The 17,450-nt window shown below is 42.3% G+C and overlaps 1 protein-coding gene across 7 annotated transcripts in view; it reads left to right on the forward strand.

Annotated features, from left to right (window-relative positions):
• The window catches only part of GTF2I (general transcription factor IIi), a 154,499-nt gene that overhangs the window by 127,095 nt on the left and 9,954 nt on the right, over nt 1-17,450 (forward strand). For all 7 annotated transcript variants that reach the window (XM_021086344.1, XM_005661994.3, XM_005661991.3 and 4 more), the window contains 9 exons: nt 3,194-3,377; nt 4,698-4,756; nt 8,058-8,129; nt 9,343-9,526; nt 10,149-10,207; nt 10,559-10,633; nt 15,401-15,502; nt 16,224-16,289; nt 16,770-16,953. In XM_021086344.1, coding sequence (XP_020942003.1) covers nt 3,194-3,377; nt 4,698-4,756; nt 8,058-8,129; nt 9,343-9,526; nt 10,149-10,207; nt 10,559-10,633; nt 15,401-15,502; nt 16,224-16,289; nt 16,770-16,953 — 985 coding nt within the window. The remainder of the gene's footprint in view (nt 1-3,193; nt 3,378-4,697; nt 4,757-8,057; nt 8,130-9,342; nt 9,527-10,148; nt 10,208-10,558; nt 10,634-15,400; nt 15,503-16,223; nt 16,290-16,769; nt 16,954-17,450) is intronic.

The following is a 17,450-nucleotide window of genomic DNA, read 5'->3' on the forward strand; positions in this document are numbered from 1 at the left end:
GTGCTCTACAATATATGTTGGTTGCCTGTCCCTTGTAAATGTGACAGTTTGCATCTGCTCTCCCCCAGCTCCCAGTTCATTGCTTTGTCTGAGTATATGACCAAGAGTCAGATTGCTGGATCATGTGCTGATTCTGTTTTTAGTTTTCTGAGCAAACTCCCTACTGTTCTCCATAGTAGTTGCACTAACTTACATTCCCACCAGCAGTGTAGGAGGGTTCCCTTTTCTCCACACCCTCTCCAGCCTTTGTTGCATGTGGCCCTGTAACTTAGACCCAGTAAACCAGCTTTTAGGTGCAACTCAAGTGCAGTTACAAACTTAGATCATTTAATTGTTTCTTATTTTCAGAATCCATGTACTTACATTTTACTTACTAAACCATTTAACTCCCTAAGAATTTAAAGCATTGGGGAAATTTCAGAATATAAGTTTTTCCTCATCAATATCTCATCAATATCACCCATCATGAATATAGGACCTTAGTTAAAATTTATCTCCTCATACATGAAGTCAGAAATCAGCTAATGAACAATAAACTAAAGGGTTTTCACCACTTTAAAAATCATTATATTTCCAAGGCATTTAGTAAAATAAGATTCTGAACATTATGTATCATTAGAGATGCCACCATAGTGTCATAATTCATGAGTAGGTGACATATGATGATAAGCATTGACATGAACGGGTTTAAACTTCCGGCCTCACATTTAGTTCTAGAAGTTGAGCCTGGTTTAAACAGCCAATTCTATTTGATCATTGCTGCTAGCCAGCAAGCTGACTTTTCCTCCGTGGAAAGAGAAGGAGGTAGTAGCTTTACTCAAAGAAAAATCGGCCAGTAGAAAATACTTCTGCATTGTATCAGAGACAAGAGGCTAGGTAAGAGTTTATGTCTTATTACATTACAAACAACAAAATCCTGCTTGTGGCCCTGTGTGTGTCGCCTGGAACTGCACTTATTTAAAGAGACAGAAGCCAGAAGAATGGTTGCTTTCTTTAAGGTTTCTGAAAGGGAAAGAAGAAACATAAGATTCTCTATAGTATCAAACAGTACAAGTCTTAAAAGTTATACTGCATTAGTCCCATAATGCATCATTTGGCACCTGTTAACCCTTGTGTGTCAGGTGCTAAGAACTCAGCGGTACGGAAGAGAGAGCTTTCCCCTAGGAGGACTTCTTTTATAAGTTAGGGAAGGATGCAGAGTAAAGCAACATGTCAATACATATTACATTAGAAAGTGTTAAGTGGTCAGAAAAAATTAAGCCGAATAAGGGGAAGAGGATGGTTACTTAACATGGGGAGGCCTCCTTAGTAGCGTGAACAGCTCAGGTCGAACTATGTTGGCCTCCCCTTTTCTGTAACTAGGTGCTATTTTTCTATCAGTTCCAACAACGGGTTCTTTTTTATCTTAGAGAAAGTTTATTAAAATTAGGATTATGTGGTTTTTTTGTTATATTTAAGAGAGTATTACACACACGTGTGGGTGTGATTGCTTCTACCGTATTTTTTAAGGAAATACTTCTTTCAACAACTATGGTCTAAATTCCATTATGTCTGGTTTTTCAAACTCGCATTCCTTACTTATATCAAAGAGATTCTAATACTTATCAGATGTGGTGCTTCATGGAAGGAAGAAATTACGACAAAAGGGCTCTGAATTTGAGAAGAAAGTCACACTGAGCATCTAAGAAATGCAAATTAATCTTTCAAGGAGCCATTCTTTTTTAAACCATCAGATTGTAAAATATTTAAATGTGAACACACAGAATACAAGAAACATTTGTAAATGCTGATATTTTGTAAATTGTTTGGATCTTTATTGTTTCAGTTCTGTTTGGATGTGGCTTCAGAGGAGGGATTGGTAATCATATTTTTACCTTTTTTTTTTTTTTTGGTCTTTTGTCCTTTTAGGGCCGCACCCTCGGCATACGGAGGTTCCCAGGCTAGGGGTCTAATCAGAGCTGTAGCTGCCGGCCTACGACAGAGCCACAGCAATGCCAGATCCTTAACCCACTGAGCAAGGCCAGGGATCGAACCCGCAATCTCATGGATCCTAGTTGGATTCGTTTCCGCTGTACCACGACAGGAACTCCCATATTTTTATATTTTAAAATTTCAATTCCAAACCTATTCAAAATTAGCAGAATATTACGATGCATTCCCACATACCCATTTTTTGTATTCAACGACCATTAAGGTTTTCCACGTCTTGTTCATCCTTGCGCTTGTGTTCCCTTGCAGGAGTGTTATAGAGCAGGTCACAGGCATTGTGCCATTTCACTCGTTCAGTGCACGTCCGTCCGTCAACAGTGTTGACATTTGTAAACACCGTCACAGTGTCATCATCACATTTGACAGAATTAATACTCTTACACAAGCCTTCATTTTGTTTTCTTATTCACCTGAAAAATACGTCTAAAGTTTTTGCTTTGAATCCAGATTTAACAGTAAACAAGGTTCTTGATAGGTCTCTTTCAATCTAAGCCAGTCTCTGCTTACTATTTTTATTTCGCATTCCATGAATTATTTTCTTTTAAAATAGTACGCTCATGAGGTTTAAGGGGTAAGGGACGTTAATCTCATGGTCATAGTACAGATAAAAGTATAGCCTGGAATGTTAGTGTGCAAAAGCCAATAAAAAAGGATTATTACACTCATAAAACATTTAAGTAGCAGAAGCCTGCATCTAGAGACTTGAAAAAGTAGCATTTAAGTTGCATTCTTTATTGTTGATCCTGATTTTCTTCTCCTTATTTATTCTCAAAGATAGTGGTTTTTGTTTTTGTTTTCGCTTTTAGGGCTGTACTCCGGCATAGGAAAGTTTCCAGGCTAGGGGTCGCATCAGAGCTACAGCTGCCAACCTGTGCCACAGCCACATGGGATCTGAACTGCGTCTGCGACCTTACAACACCACAGCTCACCGCAAGGCCAGGGATTGAACCCACATCCTCATGGATACTCGTTGGGTTTGTTTTTGCTGTGCCGCAACGAGAACTCCAAAAGCTACTTCTTGATCGTAGGTCATTTAATGTTTGCATTTGCTGTATTAAGTCTATTTCAGTAGTTAGTATAGATGTTTTCAGAGTATGCTTTGTTTTTTAAAAAGTTGATGTGTACTTTGCTATGAATTGAATTGAAATATGACTTCAACAGGAACTTAGCCTCCAGCCTTCTGAATTGCTTTTCTTTTGTAAAGCCGAAGCCTTAGGGAGCACCGAAGCCAAGGCTGTACCTTACCAGAAATTTGAAGCACATCCCAACGATCTCTACGTGGAAGGACTGCCAGAAAACATTCCTTTTAGAAGTCCCTCGTGGTATGGAATCCCAAGGCTGGAAAAAATCATTCAAGTGGGCAATCGAATTAAATTTGTTATTAAAAGGTAGGCTTATGATTTTGCAGAAACAAATTTTAATGTCATCCTCGAGAAACACGTAATGTCATAAAAGTGGGCCTTTTTGGCTCACAATTGGACTTACTCTCCATATTTAAAAGTAATACATTTAGATTCTTTTTTGTTGTTGTTGCATCCGTGGCACGTCCCTGGGGTAGAGAGGGAACCCGTGCCATGGCAACCCAAGCCGCTGCAGTGACAACCCGGATCCTTAACCCACTATGCCACAGAGGAACTCAGAGAGGCCTTTTTTGAGGAAATGTCTGCGTTGTACCAGATGCCAGTTACAGTTTAGCCCAGCAGGAGCCCTGTCCTTGGGAGGTCTGATGGATTAATGCAGTCAAGTGTCACAGAGTGCTTTGGGAGAGAAGGCAAGGGTGGCAGGCAGGTTGGTCACTTGTGCGTAGAGAATGCAGGCAAGGGGTGTCAAATAAAGGAAGTCAGTCCAGTAAGGGCAGGGAGGTGTCAGTCGCAGCCCCAGCGCTCTGTGTGGAGGAGTGACGCCCTTGAGAGCGCAGTGGGACGGACAGACTGAGATGGCCCAGCCGGGGTACGTGGAGTTCCCAGGCCTGGGATTGAATTCATCCTGCAGTTTTGACCTACACTGCTTCTTCCGTGGCAACACTGTGCCAGGCTGGGGATCAAACCCACACCTCCACAGTGACCAGAGCTGCTGAAGTTGAACTCTTAACCCACTGCACCACAGCAGGAACTCCACTATCTTTTTTTTTTTTTTTTTTTTTTCCTTTTTTTTAATGGCCGCATCTGTGGCATATGGAGGTTCCCAGGCCAGGGGTCAGATCGGAGCTACAGCTGCCAGCCTTCACCACAACTCATGGCAATGCCGGATCATTAACCCACTGAGCAAGGCCAGAGATTGCACCCGCATCCTCCTGGATACTAGTTGGGTTCATAACCCACTGTGCCACAACGGAAATTCCTCTATTGTCTTCACTACAGAAGAATTGGGGTGGAATTTGCTTACTGCTTGGGGTTGTGCATCTGTAGGCTTGATTGTTGGGACAAGCTTGAGGATGACATGGCCAGCTTTATCTAGCTGTAATGGGCTCTGCTTTGTCTGAGATTTAGAAACAGGTTGAACCGATTTGGGGCAGAAAGCAACTGTTTTGCACAAGCTTAAAGTGCCTTTGAGGACTGGGGGTCCCAACCAGAATCTTAGTCAATTGCTATTTTCAAAATCTAGAGCCAGCAAAATGACTTTTCCTGTGGAAATGAGGCCGAATGAACCATATTGGGAGTCAGGGTGGTCCTAGCGCTCTCATCCTCATATCAATTGTATTTTTACAGACCAGAACTTCTGACTCACAGCACTACTGAAGTCACTCAGCCGAGAACGAATACACCAGGTAAGAGAGTTGTGAAATTCTCTCTCTCTCTTTTTTTTTTGGCTTTTTAGGGCGGCACTTGCGGCATATGGAGGTTTCCAAGCTAGGGGTTGAATCAGAGCCGTAGCTGCCAGCCTCTGCCACAGCCACACAAGATAAGGTGTGTCTACGACCTACACCACAGCTCACGGCAACGCCGGATCCTTAATCCACTAAGCGAGGCCAGGGATAGGATCCTCGTCCTCCTGGATGCTAGTCCAGTTTGTTAACTGCTGAGCCACGACAGGAACTCCATGAAATTCCTTTTTAAAAGCTTAAACGTGTAGTTTTTAAGCTTTTACTTGTCTTTTAAAGCCACAGAATTCTTCTTTCTTCCACCCAGAAAATCTTCCGTGGAAGCGCAATACAGGCAACGCCTTCATTTATCAATCAATGTGAACACAGTTTTAGGGAAACTGGAGCTTTGTATTTAGACCAGTGGTGCTTAGTGGAAATAAAATGTGCAACACAAATGTAGCCATTTATGTCCTTTTAAACTTTTTAGTAGCTAGATCCGTGTTGCATCCTATAGTCAAAACAAATAAATACATGATGAGTTAAATTACTTTTTTTTCTTTTGGCTGCACCCTCAGCGTTAAGGAAGTTCCAGGGACCACGGATTGGGTCCGAGCCACAGTTGCGACAATGCTGGATCCTTAACCCACTGTGCCACCCCAGGGATCAAAACTGCATCTCAGCAGTGACCCGAGCCACAGGGGGAATGCCTGCGTTCCATTTTTCTATGTTCTTTTTTCTTTTTTCTTCCTTTTTTTTTTTTTTTTTTTTGGTATTTCTTGGGCTGCTCCCGCGGCATATGGAGGTTCCCAGGCTAGGGGTCGAATCGGAGCTGTAGCCACCGGCCAACGCCAGAGCCACAGCAACGCAGGATCCGAGCCGCGTCTGCAACCTACACCACAGCTCACGGCAACGCCGGATCCTTAACCCACTGAGCAAGGGCAGGGACCGAACCCACAACCTCATGGTTCCTAGTCGGATTCATTAACCACTGCGCCACGACGGGAACTCCTGGTTTATGTTCTTTATTTGAAACTCTGTTGTGTGTGTGTCACATAGCATGCCTTAATTGCCGCAGCCACATTTTAAGTGCTCAGTTGCCCGCATGCAGATTTAGACCTCAGTCATTATTCACAAGGCCTTGCTTTTCTAAATGACAGATGCTGAGGTTGCAGCAGCTCTATTTGACATCTCGCCTAGTAGAAAAGAACCTGATTAGAGTCCTGTTATCAAAAGACGCTCCATTATCCCAGTCATTAGCAGTACTTGGTCTTCGACCATTCATAGTAGACCTTAGACAGAATCAGAAGTTTTCCTTCATTCCAACAAAACTCCTTGGTCTGCCAGTGACCCACACGTTAGTCTTTGCCGGGCCAGTGGAAGTCCTAGAATACCTGTCAAAGAGTCGTGTTAGTCACGGCCATCAGAGACGTGTACTTGACCCTTAGGTACCAGCTGTGTGCTCAGATACACCATGCGGGTTCACTTTGCTGTCAGTTTGGGTAGATGTCACATGTGAGAACGTTCTGGAACTAACCAGGTAATTGAGTTTGAAGGGGAAGAATAAGGCGGTGCTCTGTCCTTGCGTGGGATGGTGCAGAGGTCCCTCTGCATTAGAGGAGCGAATGCAGGAGAAGGACGTGGAGCCTCAGGAGGAGGAGGAGAGCCAAGATAGTGTTACAGTAATACTCAAACTTGGTTTGTGCCAGACTTACTTCCTCTGGTTGAATGGCTGAGGTATAATATTCAACTCTTGAGATGCTACATTTTCTTCTTAAAAAAAAGTTTGAAAGTACTTCCGCGGTTGCAGTAAAGTACAAGAATGCTGAAAGACATTGTGAGGCCCCCAGCCAACCTTCGGCCGTGTCTTGAGAACTCGTCCAGCACGTCTTGCCGCCTTGCCGGCGGACGCGGATGACCTCCGCGTCGGGATTCTTGCTCTCTCTGCGCCTTGCGCTTGCTCTGCCTGTCCCTCCTTCGCTGGCCAGAGCCTCCGCCCTCCCTGCACTGTCTTTGGGTCCACCTGCGTCCTCGCAGCTCAGCTCCAGCACACGAGCCCTGATTTTCTGTCCAAGAAAGTGGCACATAGATGTCTTTTAGAATAGCTTATTCTTTCCCTCATTTTTGTTATATTTTAAAGGGGATGTTCTTTTATAAATAAGAGTAAGAAAATAAACCGAATTGTAGATGTGATAGTGTTGAGTGGCATCTCCCTAACCGCTGTATCATTTATTTCTTGCTGGGATTAGGGAAGTTTTCCTTTGTGAATCTGTAGGCACATATCTGTTCAGTTAAAAAAAGGAATGCCTCGAGTTCCCATTGTGGCACAGGCATTGGAACCATGAAGTTGTGGGTTTGATCCCTACCCTTGCTCAGCGGGTTGAGGATCCGGCGTTGCCGTGAGCTATGGTGTAGGTCACAGACACGGCTCAGATCCGGTGTTGCTGTGGCTGTGGTGTAGGCCAGCAGCTGTGGCTCTGATTTGAACCTCCACATGCTGAGGGTGTGGCCCTAAAAAGTAAGTAAGTAAATAAATAATAAATGGAGGGAGGGAGAGAGGAGGGCAGGCAGGCAGGCAGGCAGGCCTGTATGAAGGCAAGTCCTGTTCTGGCTGAACCCAGTACAAGGGGCCTGAGTCTTAGGCACCTGGTCCTCCCATGCTTGGCAGGGTTCCTTGATGTACCTCCAGGGCACATTGGTTTCATGAACAAGTTCTTCTGTATTTAGTGTGAAAACTTACATTTGAATTCTGTCTTCCAGAGTTCCCGTCAGTGGCGCAGTGGTTAACAAATCCGACTGGGAACCATGAGGTTGCGGGTTCGATCCCTGGCTTTGCTCAGTGGGTTAAAGATCCAGCGTTGCCGTGAGCTGTGGTGTAGGTCACAGACGCGGCTCGGATCCCGCGTTGCTGTGGCTCTGGCGTAGGCCGGTGGCTACAGCTCCGATTCGACCCCTAGCCTGGGAACCTCCATATGTCGTGGGAGCGGCCCAAAGAAATAGCAAAAAGACAAAAAAAAAAAAATAATAATAATAATAAAAATAAATTCTGTCTCTCTGTACGACTTCTGATATTTGGCAAGTGCAGGAAATCATTCTCTTCCCTCTGACTCCAAAGTCTCTGGATTGTGCACCTAAAACTACTACAATGTTATATGTCAGTTATTGCTCTCTTGTTTAAATAGCATTACTGGAAAGAATAGCATCCAGTCTAATTTTGTGTCAGCACCCATAAGGGACCTTGTTAATTAGATTTGTTTTTGCTTTCTAGTCAAAGAAGATTGGAATGTCAGAATTACTAAGCTCCGGAAGCAAGTGGAAGAGATTTTTAATTTGAAATTTGGTAAGTAAAGCAGTGATTATGTCTTAATTGAAAAACAGTAGTCAAAGGCAGTGTTCCGAATGCCCACTACAGCAGGTGTTTCTCCTGGATTCAGCCTTCTGTGTCACGGTGGGAGAGGAAGGGAGGAACTGGGCTAATTCTCAGTCCCTCTGTCCGTATGTCTAATGCGGCTAACGCCGATTGGCAAACAGGATTCATCATCTGTTTCAACTTGAATGTGTTGACAGAACTTTCCTGGAACACTGTCTTGATGATTCTGAGGAGGCTCAGCAAGAGTGTTTCAGGTGATTGGGTGGGTCAGGCTTGGAGAAGGAAGTGAGGAGTGGGAGTGGGAGCAGCGTCCTGGGGCCTTGTGGTGGGCACTCTAGTAACGGGAATTGGCGTTTGCGTCCCACACTCTGCTTCTCGTCTCTCTAGCTTGACCAGTTCTCCCCAGATGCATCGTACACACCTCTACTCTCTTAAACAGCACACTTGCACCTAGACGATAACACAAGGGCTGGGTAGGTGCCATTTCAGTGGAAGTGGCTGTAGTTCATTTTTGCCCAGAACACAGAGGTAATTTTGACTGACTGTCTTTTTCTTTTTCCTTTTTTTTTTCTTTTTTTTCTTTTTTTTCCAGTCTTTTTAGGGCCGTACCTACAGCACATGGAGGTTCCCAGCCTAGGGGCTAAATCAAAGCTGTAGCCACCGGCCTACGCCATACCCACAGCATCTCAGGATCCGAGCCACATCTGTGACCTACACCACAGCTCACAGCAATGCTGGATCCTTAACCCACTGAGCGAAGTCAGGGGTCAAACCTGCATCCTCATGGATGCTAGACAGATTCGTTTCCACTGAGCTACGACGGGAACTCTGACTAATTTTCCTTTTGATTCCAGGTGTTAAAGTGTTCCTCTTAAAAACATTTTTAGGCTTTTTCTTCAATTTCACAGACTCTACGGGAAATACCTACCTTATTTATTAAGTAGAAATTGCTAGATTGTTGGGAACTCTTGCATAAAATATTTGAGAGTGCTCAGATGTTCACTATAGTGATCATTTGGCAGTATATACAAATATCAGATCATTATGCCCCACACCTGAAACTGATGTTATCTGTGCATTATACCGTAATTTTTTAAAAAAATAAAAAGAGAATGCTATCAGACAAAAGCTAAAGACTGTGCAAATTTTAGCTCCCACTATTTATGTTCTCTTACACTTTCAGCTCAAGCTCTTGGACTTACAGAGGCAGTGAAAGTACCATACCCTGTGTTTGAATCAAACCCCGAGTTCCTGTATGTGGAGGGCTTGCCAGAAGGAATTCCCTTCCGAAGCCCTACCTGGTTTGGAATCCCACGACTTGAGAGGATTGTCCGTGGAAGTAATAAAATCAAGTTTGTTGTTAAAAAGTAAGTTCTCTTTGTCTGGAATTAAAACAGTTAAGTTTTAACACTATTTAAATTTTTTCCTAGCTACATGTTCCCGTTAGGGCTTTGGGATCCCTGATGGAAAAGTGTTAGCTCTCCAAGTGTCCACTGCCTTCAGCCCTTTAGCCTGTACCTGCTTTTCTTCTTCAGCACGAGGAGGGTTGTAACACCTGCGTCACAGTGGTGGTTTTCAAGTGTGTGAGACATGCTGTGATGTCTCTTAGTATTTGTAGATACTTGTTGGAAGGATCAAAATGCTGACTTTCATGTGCTCTGTTATTCCTGATTAAACCTAAGGGCAGCTGAGTTTCAACAGTTGGGTTTCTCATGTACATGTCTGCAGCATTTTGGTAGTTGAAGCTAAACCTAGTGTTAGTTAATTTTCACGTTCATGAAAGAAGTCATTTGCTTTTCATAAAAATCATTTAGCAGGTAGTTGTGGGAAGGAAAAGTGAATTTTTCGGTTCATAATGATAGAAATTACTGTTGCATTGTAGTTATTTTGTGGTCACCTTTATAATAAACATTGGTCATTACAGTTTTTACTGGTTGTGAAGACCAGGATGACACTGGCCACTGTAATGTTTCTTGGTTTTCTCTCTAGACCTGAACTAGTTATTTCCTACTTGCCTCCTGGAATGGCTAGTAAAATAAACACTAAAGGTAAGAGATTGTTTTTCTTTATAATACTTCAGTGCATTAAAACATCCTGAACCATTAGCAGATGCCTTTTTCGGGCTTTTGGTTTGCTGTTTGCTTTGTAAGGTATTTTATTTAACGGATCCCCCTTTCTCTCTCTGCTTTTTAAAAGCAGAAGTTTCCGTGGCAGCTTCAGGCTGCAGTTCGTCCCCTCATTCATGTTTCCCCAGCTCTGTTGAGACTCGAGTTGAGGATTACACCTTTCTTTGGAAAGAACTAAACTATGTGAATTTTAATACACTGCTTTTATAAAGCATCTCCTTCTGTTTGTTTGTCTAACAATACGCAAAAATAATTTGTGTGCTTACTTTATAGCTTTGCAGTCCCCAAAAAGACCACGAAGCCCTGGGAGTAATTCGAAAGTTCCTGAGATTGAGGTCACTGTGGAAGGTGAGGTTGTTCTGGGCCCATTTCTGTCCTCTCTCCAGTGCAGTACATCTATCTGTTGCTTTTTCACTTTTTTATGTAGAAAAAAAGTCTTTTTGTCATTTTAGGGCCACACCTGAAGCATATGGAGGTTGCCAGGCTACCACAGCAACGCCAGATCCAAGTTTCATCTGCAACCTACACCTCAGCTCACGGCAACACTGGATTCTTTTTTTTTTTTTTTTGTCTTGTTGTTGTTGTTGTTGTTGTTGCTATTTCTTGGGCCGCTCCCGCGGCATATGGAGATTCCCAGGCTAGGGGTTGAATCGGAGCTGTAGCCACCAGCCTACGCCAGAGCCACAGCAACGCGGGATCCGAGCCGCGTCTGCAACCTACACCACAGCTCACGGCAACGCCGGATCGTTAACCCACTGAGCAAGGGCAGGGACCGAACCCGCAACCTCATGGTTCCTAGTTGGATTCATTAACCACTGCGCCACGACGGGAACTCCAACACTGGATTCTTAACCCACTGAGTGAGGCCAGGGATCGAACCCATGTCCTCATGGATACTAGTTGGGTTTGTTAACCACTGAGCCATGACTGGAACTCCTATTATTTATATTTTTATGCAAATGAGTTTTTGCAAAACTAGTTTTGGGTATGAAAAGCTAGCTGTGATAAAACTATATTTCTAAATGTTTCTAATTGATCATTTCAATTAGGACATGAAATTTCTTTCTAGCCTAACTAGCACTTGTTATTTTCTGCCCCTTCTTTGGGGGCGTGCAGAAGTTCCTGGGCCAGGGATTGAACCTGAGCCACAGCAGTGACAAGACCAAACCCCTAACCACTAGGTCACCAGAGAACTCCTGTTTTCTGTATTTGTGATAATATCCATGCTCATGGGTGTCCCTTTTTTTGGTGAATAATATTCCATTGTGTAGATATACCACATTTTCTTTATCTTTTCATCAGTTGGAGAACATTCATGTGCAGGTTTTTGCGTGGACATGTGTTTTTTAATTCTCTGCCTTTTTTTTTTTTAAAGGTTTGATCACTAAATACAAATAAATGTACTAACTAGAATGATTTCATATGGAAATGAAAATATTTAGCTTTTCTTGCTTTGCATGGGAATCAGCAAGTAGGACAGTACGGGCGTGCTCTTTACAGTGGGTAATAAACCTATTTGTTACGCCAGACACTGTGTTTCTAAATTGACTTTTTTTTTTTTTTTTTTTTTTTTTGCTATTTCTTTGGGCCGCTCCCGAGGCATACGGAGGTTCTCAGGCTAGGGGTCGAATCGGAGCTGTAGCCACCGGCCTACGCCAGAGCCTCAGCAACGCGGGATCCGAGCCGTGTCTGCGACCTACACCACAGCTCACGGCAATGCCGGATCGTTAACCCACTGAGCAAGGGCAGGGACCGAACCTGAAACCTCATGGTTCCTAGTTGGATTCGTTAACCACTGCGCCACGACGGGAACTCCTGTGTTTCTAAATTGAAAAAAGTACTGTCTTAACATCACTTGGCACACCTCCCCTCCCCTCTGTGTTTTTGGTTTCTGGTTCAAAAGAAAAGGGGCACTTGGTTTGTATCTGCTTTTCGGCCGTTGATGAATAATGCTGTGAGCATGCCGGGAAAAGGTCAGTGATGGGGTAAAAGGAAGAATGGTTTTGACCTGCCTTCAGATTAGCAGAGAAGAGCTTTCTTTTGTCGTATCCAAGCCATATAGGGCTTTGTCCCATAGTAGCTTTCTTTTGCTTAACCAGTGCTGTAACTAGACCCCAACTTTAATTTATACTTTTGAAATACCATAAATAGTGTTTCAAGGTGGTTTAAGTAGTAGAGAGCTGGGTCCAGTCCAATTCTTTTTGTCAAGACTCGTGATATAGAAAGGAGGATTTGGGGGTTTATCGTACCTTACTAATACTTTCTTATAAATAATATATCATCCTTAAAAATGGAATTTTTGTATTACCTGAAAATTAAGTTTATTAAGTGTACTTTATATGTGATAAAGTGCCCTGTTGTAATTGTACCGTTTGAGGTTCGAAAGATAATCTGGAGCAGCATTTTAGTCAGCAGATGGAAAACGTCTGCCTCTAAAGCAGACGCTCCCCCGCGCTCCCCAGCAGTCACTCCTCTGCAGGCCAGGCTACAGGCGACCACTGATGCGCTTTTTGTCGAGATAGAATACCTTTGCCTGTTCTCGAATTTCATGTGAATCATGCCACATATATTCTTTTCACGGTTGGCTTCCTTTGCTCAGCACAGCGTTGTTAGATTCATTCTTGTTGCATAGTTCAGTATTTTTATTACTGAGTATTACGTCTTTATATGAATTCACTAGACTTCGTTTCTGTATTTTCCACTGGATATTTGGGTTTATATACAGTCTTTGTGTAGTCAAGATGCTATGTGAACATTTGTGTCCAAAACCTAGCATATGCTTTCCTTCTCCTGAGTAGATGTTTCAGAATGGAATTCCTGGGCTTTTAACTTTCTAAATAGTTTGGCAGGATGATTCTGTTGCTGTACACTCCTGTCAGGAATGTGTGAGAATTCTGGTTGCTGCACATAATTACAGTACTCGGATATTGTCATTCTTTGTTAATTTAGATGTTCTGGTAGATGTGTAGTGTTACTTCTCTTCAGCATAAGCCAGACTGCCAGTTTATTGATTTTGGAATAGGAAGTAGATACTCCACTCGCTTAATTCTGTCAGCTGATCACGCCTTTCTTCCTGTCTTGTCCTGGTGCTGTGTAAAGATGGCATCATGAACATGGAGTACAAACATGAGATGCTGACTGGGTGATCTTGGCAGCCTCTTCACACACTGTGCCCCAGGAAGACTGGAGAGTGTCCTGTCCCTTGCCTGAAGACAAAGACTCCCCAGAAAGCCTGATCTGCCACAGTGACAGGAGTGCCTGTAAAATGCGTGGGCAGCAATAAGACACATCCATAAGACACATGAGAATAATAAACCAGTGAGCTTGGTTAATTACAGTCCTCTAAGAAGTTTATACGTTGTGCTATAGCCAGTTAGGAATGTCGACTCTTTTTAACAATATTGATGGGCCGATGGATGGATGGATGGATGGCCTGTCATCTATATGACACCTCTCAGTGACTTATTGCAGTCATTGCCTTTCTATAAAGTAACAACCAGTTCATCCTCAGCAGTAGCTGGGCTTGAAGTTTAATAAATATATTTCCTAGCACTCAGTTAGGGGACCTATTAGACTAGTAATGGAAGCTGCACTTTCAGACCAGCTATTTGTGGCCAAATGACTGCTCAATACATTTTGAAGCTCGTTGATAATCCATAGAGTGTATCGTCTCTATTCTGTGGAGGACCTGGGATATACTTGAGGAGACACGGAAAAAGCTAAGATGGTTACAAGTTACATCAAGGGCAGATCCACTTTCATAGATTTCATACGTTGGAGTTATGCCTAAGAGTTTATTTGAAGTTATTTAATGTTAAATCACAGATCTGATGTAAGTCAATATGAAGATTCTGCTTTTTAAGTTTTTTATTAGAGTGTAGTTGATTGACAGTGTTGTGTTGATTTCTGCTTTATAGCATAGTGACCCAATCATTCATATATATATATACATATATATATATAATTATTATTTACATTATTTTTCTCATATTCCATCATGGTCTATCCCAAGAGACAGGGTATAGGAGAAACTGGGTGACAATAAGTCTATAATTAAGGGGACCTCTAAAAAGCTTGTCTATTTTAAAGATTTCACAATAAATTGATAAATATATTTTTAAAAAAGAACTTTGGTGATGGGGCGTACTAATTCTTCTGTATGGTTATTTGGGTTTTTGATTCTGTGGGGGTTTTTTTTGTCTCTTCAGGGCTGCACCCACGGCATATGGAAGTTCCCAGGCTAGGGGTCATATCGGAGCTGTAGCCACCAGCCTACACCACAGCCACAGCAATGTGGGATCCAAGCTACATCTGCAACCTATACCACAACTCATGGCAATGCCGGATCCTTAACCCACGAAGCAAGGCCAGGGATCGAACCTGTGTCCTCGTGGTTCCTAGTCGGGTTTGTTTACCACTGACTGATGACGGGAACTCCATGTATGGTTATTATATCTGCCAGTTCAACCAGGCTGCTCTGCGAGATCCAACTGGTCCAGAAATACTTGGCTTTCATCATTCTGCTGTTGAAGGAAGCTGTGATTTTTTTGTTTGTTTGTTTGTTTTATTCCAGAGTTTGAAATTAAAGACTAGAATGTTGACTCTTGACATTTTATAGGATTCTGAGGCCATTGCCAGCCTTTCTTTTAATGGAAAACAACTGATAACCCCTAACATTGTTTCTATATTGTACTAAGAATTCAAAGAAAGGGCATGTCAGACAGAGTCCGCTAGGGAATCTGAAGGAAACCTTTCATAGCGGAGCTAATATAATTTTATCTAAAACTGTGTTTCTAGTCTAAATGTTGAAAGAAAAACATAAAAGCAAACACAGTCGCTTCAAAATGGTATGATGAATCATGCAGTGAGCTAACAGTACCTTGGATCAGCTCGAGAGCTGTTGGGGGAAGCGCCTGATGTAGGGGTGGGATTAGGAAAAGGGCGGAGGTCTGCAGGGCTGACCTGCAGCGGGCTTGTGGGAGTTGAACTCCTGTTGTTTCCCAGTACAGGTTGGACTTGAAGGGCATATCCTAGAGAAACCACAAGCAGCGCCCAGGCATTATTAACAAACGTGCTGATTATATTTTTTTGTTTGTTTCTTTAATTCTTCTTTAGGCCCTAATAACAGCAACCCTCAAACCTCAGCTGTTCGAACCCCCACCCAGACTAATGGTTCTAATGTTCCCTTCAAGCCTCGAGGAAGAGAGTTTTCCTTTGGTAAATATGTGTTTTATTTTTCTTGATTTCATTTTTTTAAATAAATGGAATTAATTAAAAAAATACTTTCTTTTACTCTTTAAATTTTTTTTTTAATTTGGTGAGTTAGTATATATTAGCAATTAAAGGCACAGACTATAGAGCCAGACTGAGTTCAGATCAGGCTCCAGTATTTTGTAATTCGGTGACCATGGGCAAGCTGCTTAACCTCTCGGTGCCTCAACCACCTTATCTACAAAGCGAGGGTAACATTACTTCCTGTTCCATAGAGTTATGTAGATTTTAAAAACCAGATCATTTAAAGAGTAGAATCATATCTGGCATGTAATAGATACTGTAATTGTTTGGGGGGAAGTTTTTTCATTTTCTTTCTCTTTCTTTCTCTTTTTTTTTTCTCTCTCTTTCTTTGCAACCAACATATTACTAACATAATAAAACAGTTGAATAAAGCATGGAATTACAGCAGTTAGCAAGACTTAACCGTATTTAGAAACCTATGTATTTTTTATTTGGTTACCTTTTTTTTTTTTAATGGCTGCAGCCGCTGCGACCTGTGCCATGGCTGTAGCAATGCCAGATTCTTAACCCGTTGTGCCATAGCGAACTCCTACTTTGTACTTCTTAAAGGTGCACAGTCAAATCAGATGAAAAGTTCCTGCCCTGGGATATTAGCTAGTAACTGTTACTAACATCGTCATTGCTCTTGTGTTTCCACATGTAGAGGCCTGGAATGCCAAAATCACGGACCTAAAACAGAAAGTTGAAAATCTTTTCAATGAAAAATGCGGTAAGTTTCTTTTGAAAAACTATTATTAAAATATGAGGTAGCTTTTTATAAAAACAGAAAAATGTGAGATAGTAAAATGTTCAGCATTGAAGTATAATCATCAGAAGTGTGGGTTTTGGAGTTCCCGTTGTGTCACAGCAGAAACAAAGCCAAGTAGAAACCATGAGGTTGCGTGTTCAATCCTTGACCTCGCTCAGTGGGTTAAGGGTCCAGCGTTGCTGTGAGCTGTGATGTAGGTTGCAGACTCAGCTCGGATCCCGAGTTGCTGTGACTGTGGCATAGGCCTGCAGCTGCAGCTCCAATTCGACTCTTAGCCTGGGAACTCCTGTGTGCCTTGAGTGCAGCCCTAAAATGGGGGGAAGGCATTTTTAAAGAAGGATTTTTTTTTTTTTTTTTTTTTTTTTTTTACAAAGTTATAAATGTGAGAAACAATAAATGTTTTCTTGTTTTTTGTGGGGTTTTTTTTGTTTTTTGTTTTAGGTGAAGCTCTTGGCCTTAAGCAAGCTGTGAAAGTGCCGTTTGCGTTATTTGAGTCTTTCCCAGAAGATTTTTATGTGGAGGGCTTACCCGAGGGCGTACCATTCCGACGACCATCTACTTTTGGCATTCCACGGCTGGAGAAGATCCTCCGAAACAAAGCCAAAATTAAGTTCATCATTAAAAAGTAAGGAAATAAGAGGAAATGAGATTGGCCCGGACTTGCTATGGTTTGCTGCTGGGAAATACACATGAATTCAGCTTCAGGGCCCAGCCAGAATAACCCTAGAGGCAAAGAAGCTCTTTAAGCTGTACTTTGGTATATGATTTAAATTTTCTATAATTGGTGCAGAGAGGAAAGGAGGGTTCTAACTTATCAGAAGGTACCAATTTGATTTTGTTAAATCTATCCATAGTCATATTTTTAATGTTTGATGCTGCTGGCATCTAAGTGGTGCTTCAATTTTATAAAGCTCTTGAATTTTCCAGTTTACCAAATATTTTAAATGTCTCTCCTGTTTGCTTGGAGATCTATGAATTCTGCCAACATAGTTGAATTAGAGGAAATAAATTGTGATTTTAAAAAATAGTATCAGGAGTTTCCGTTGTGGCACAGCAGAAACGATCTGACTAGGAACCACGAGGTTGTGGGTTCAATCCTTGGCCTTGCTCAGTGGGTTAAGG

The sequence above is a fragment of the Sus scrofa genome, chromosome 3 (genome assembly GCF_000003025.6).
Source record: "Sus scrofa isolate TJ Tabasco breed Duroc chromosome 3, Sscrofa11.1, whole genome shotgun sequence".
In the NCBI taxonomy this organism is placed as follows: Eukaryota; Metazoa; Chordata; class Mammalia; order Artiodactyla; family Suidae; genus Sus; species Sus scrofa.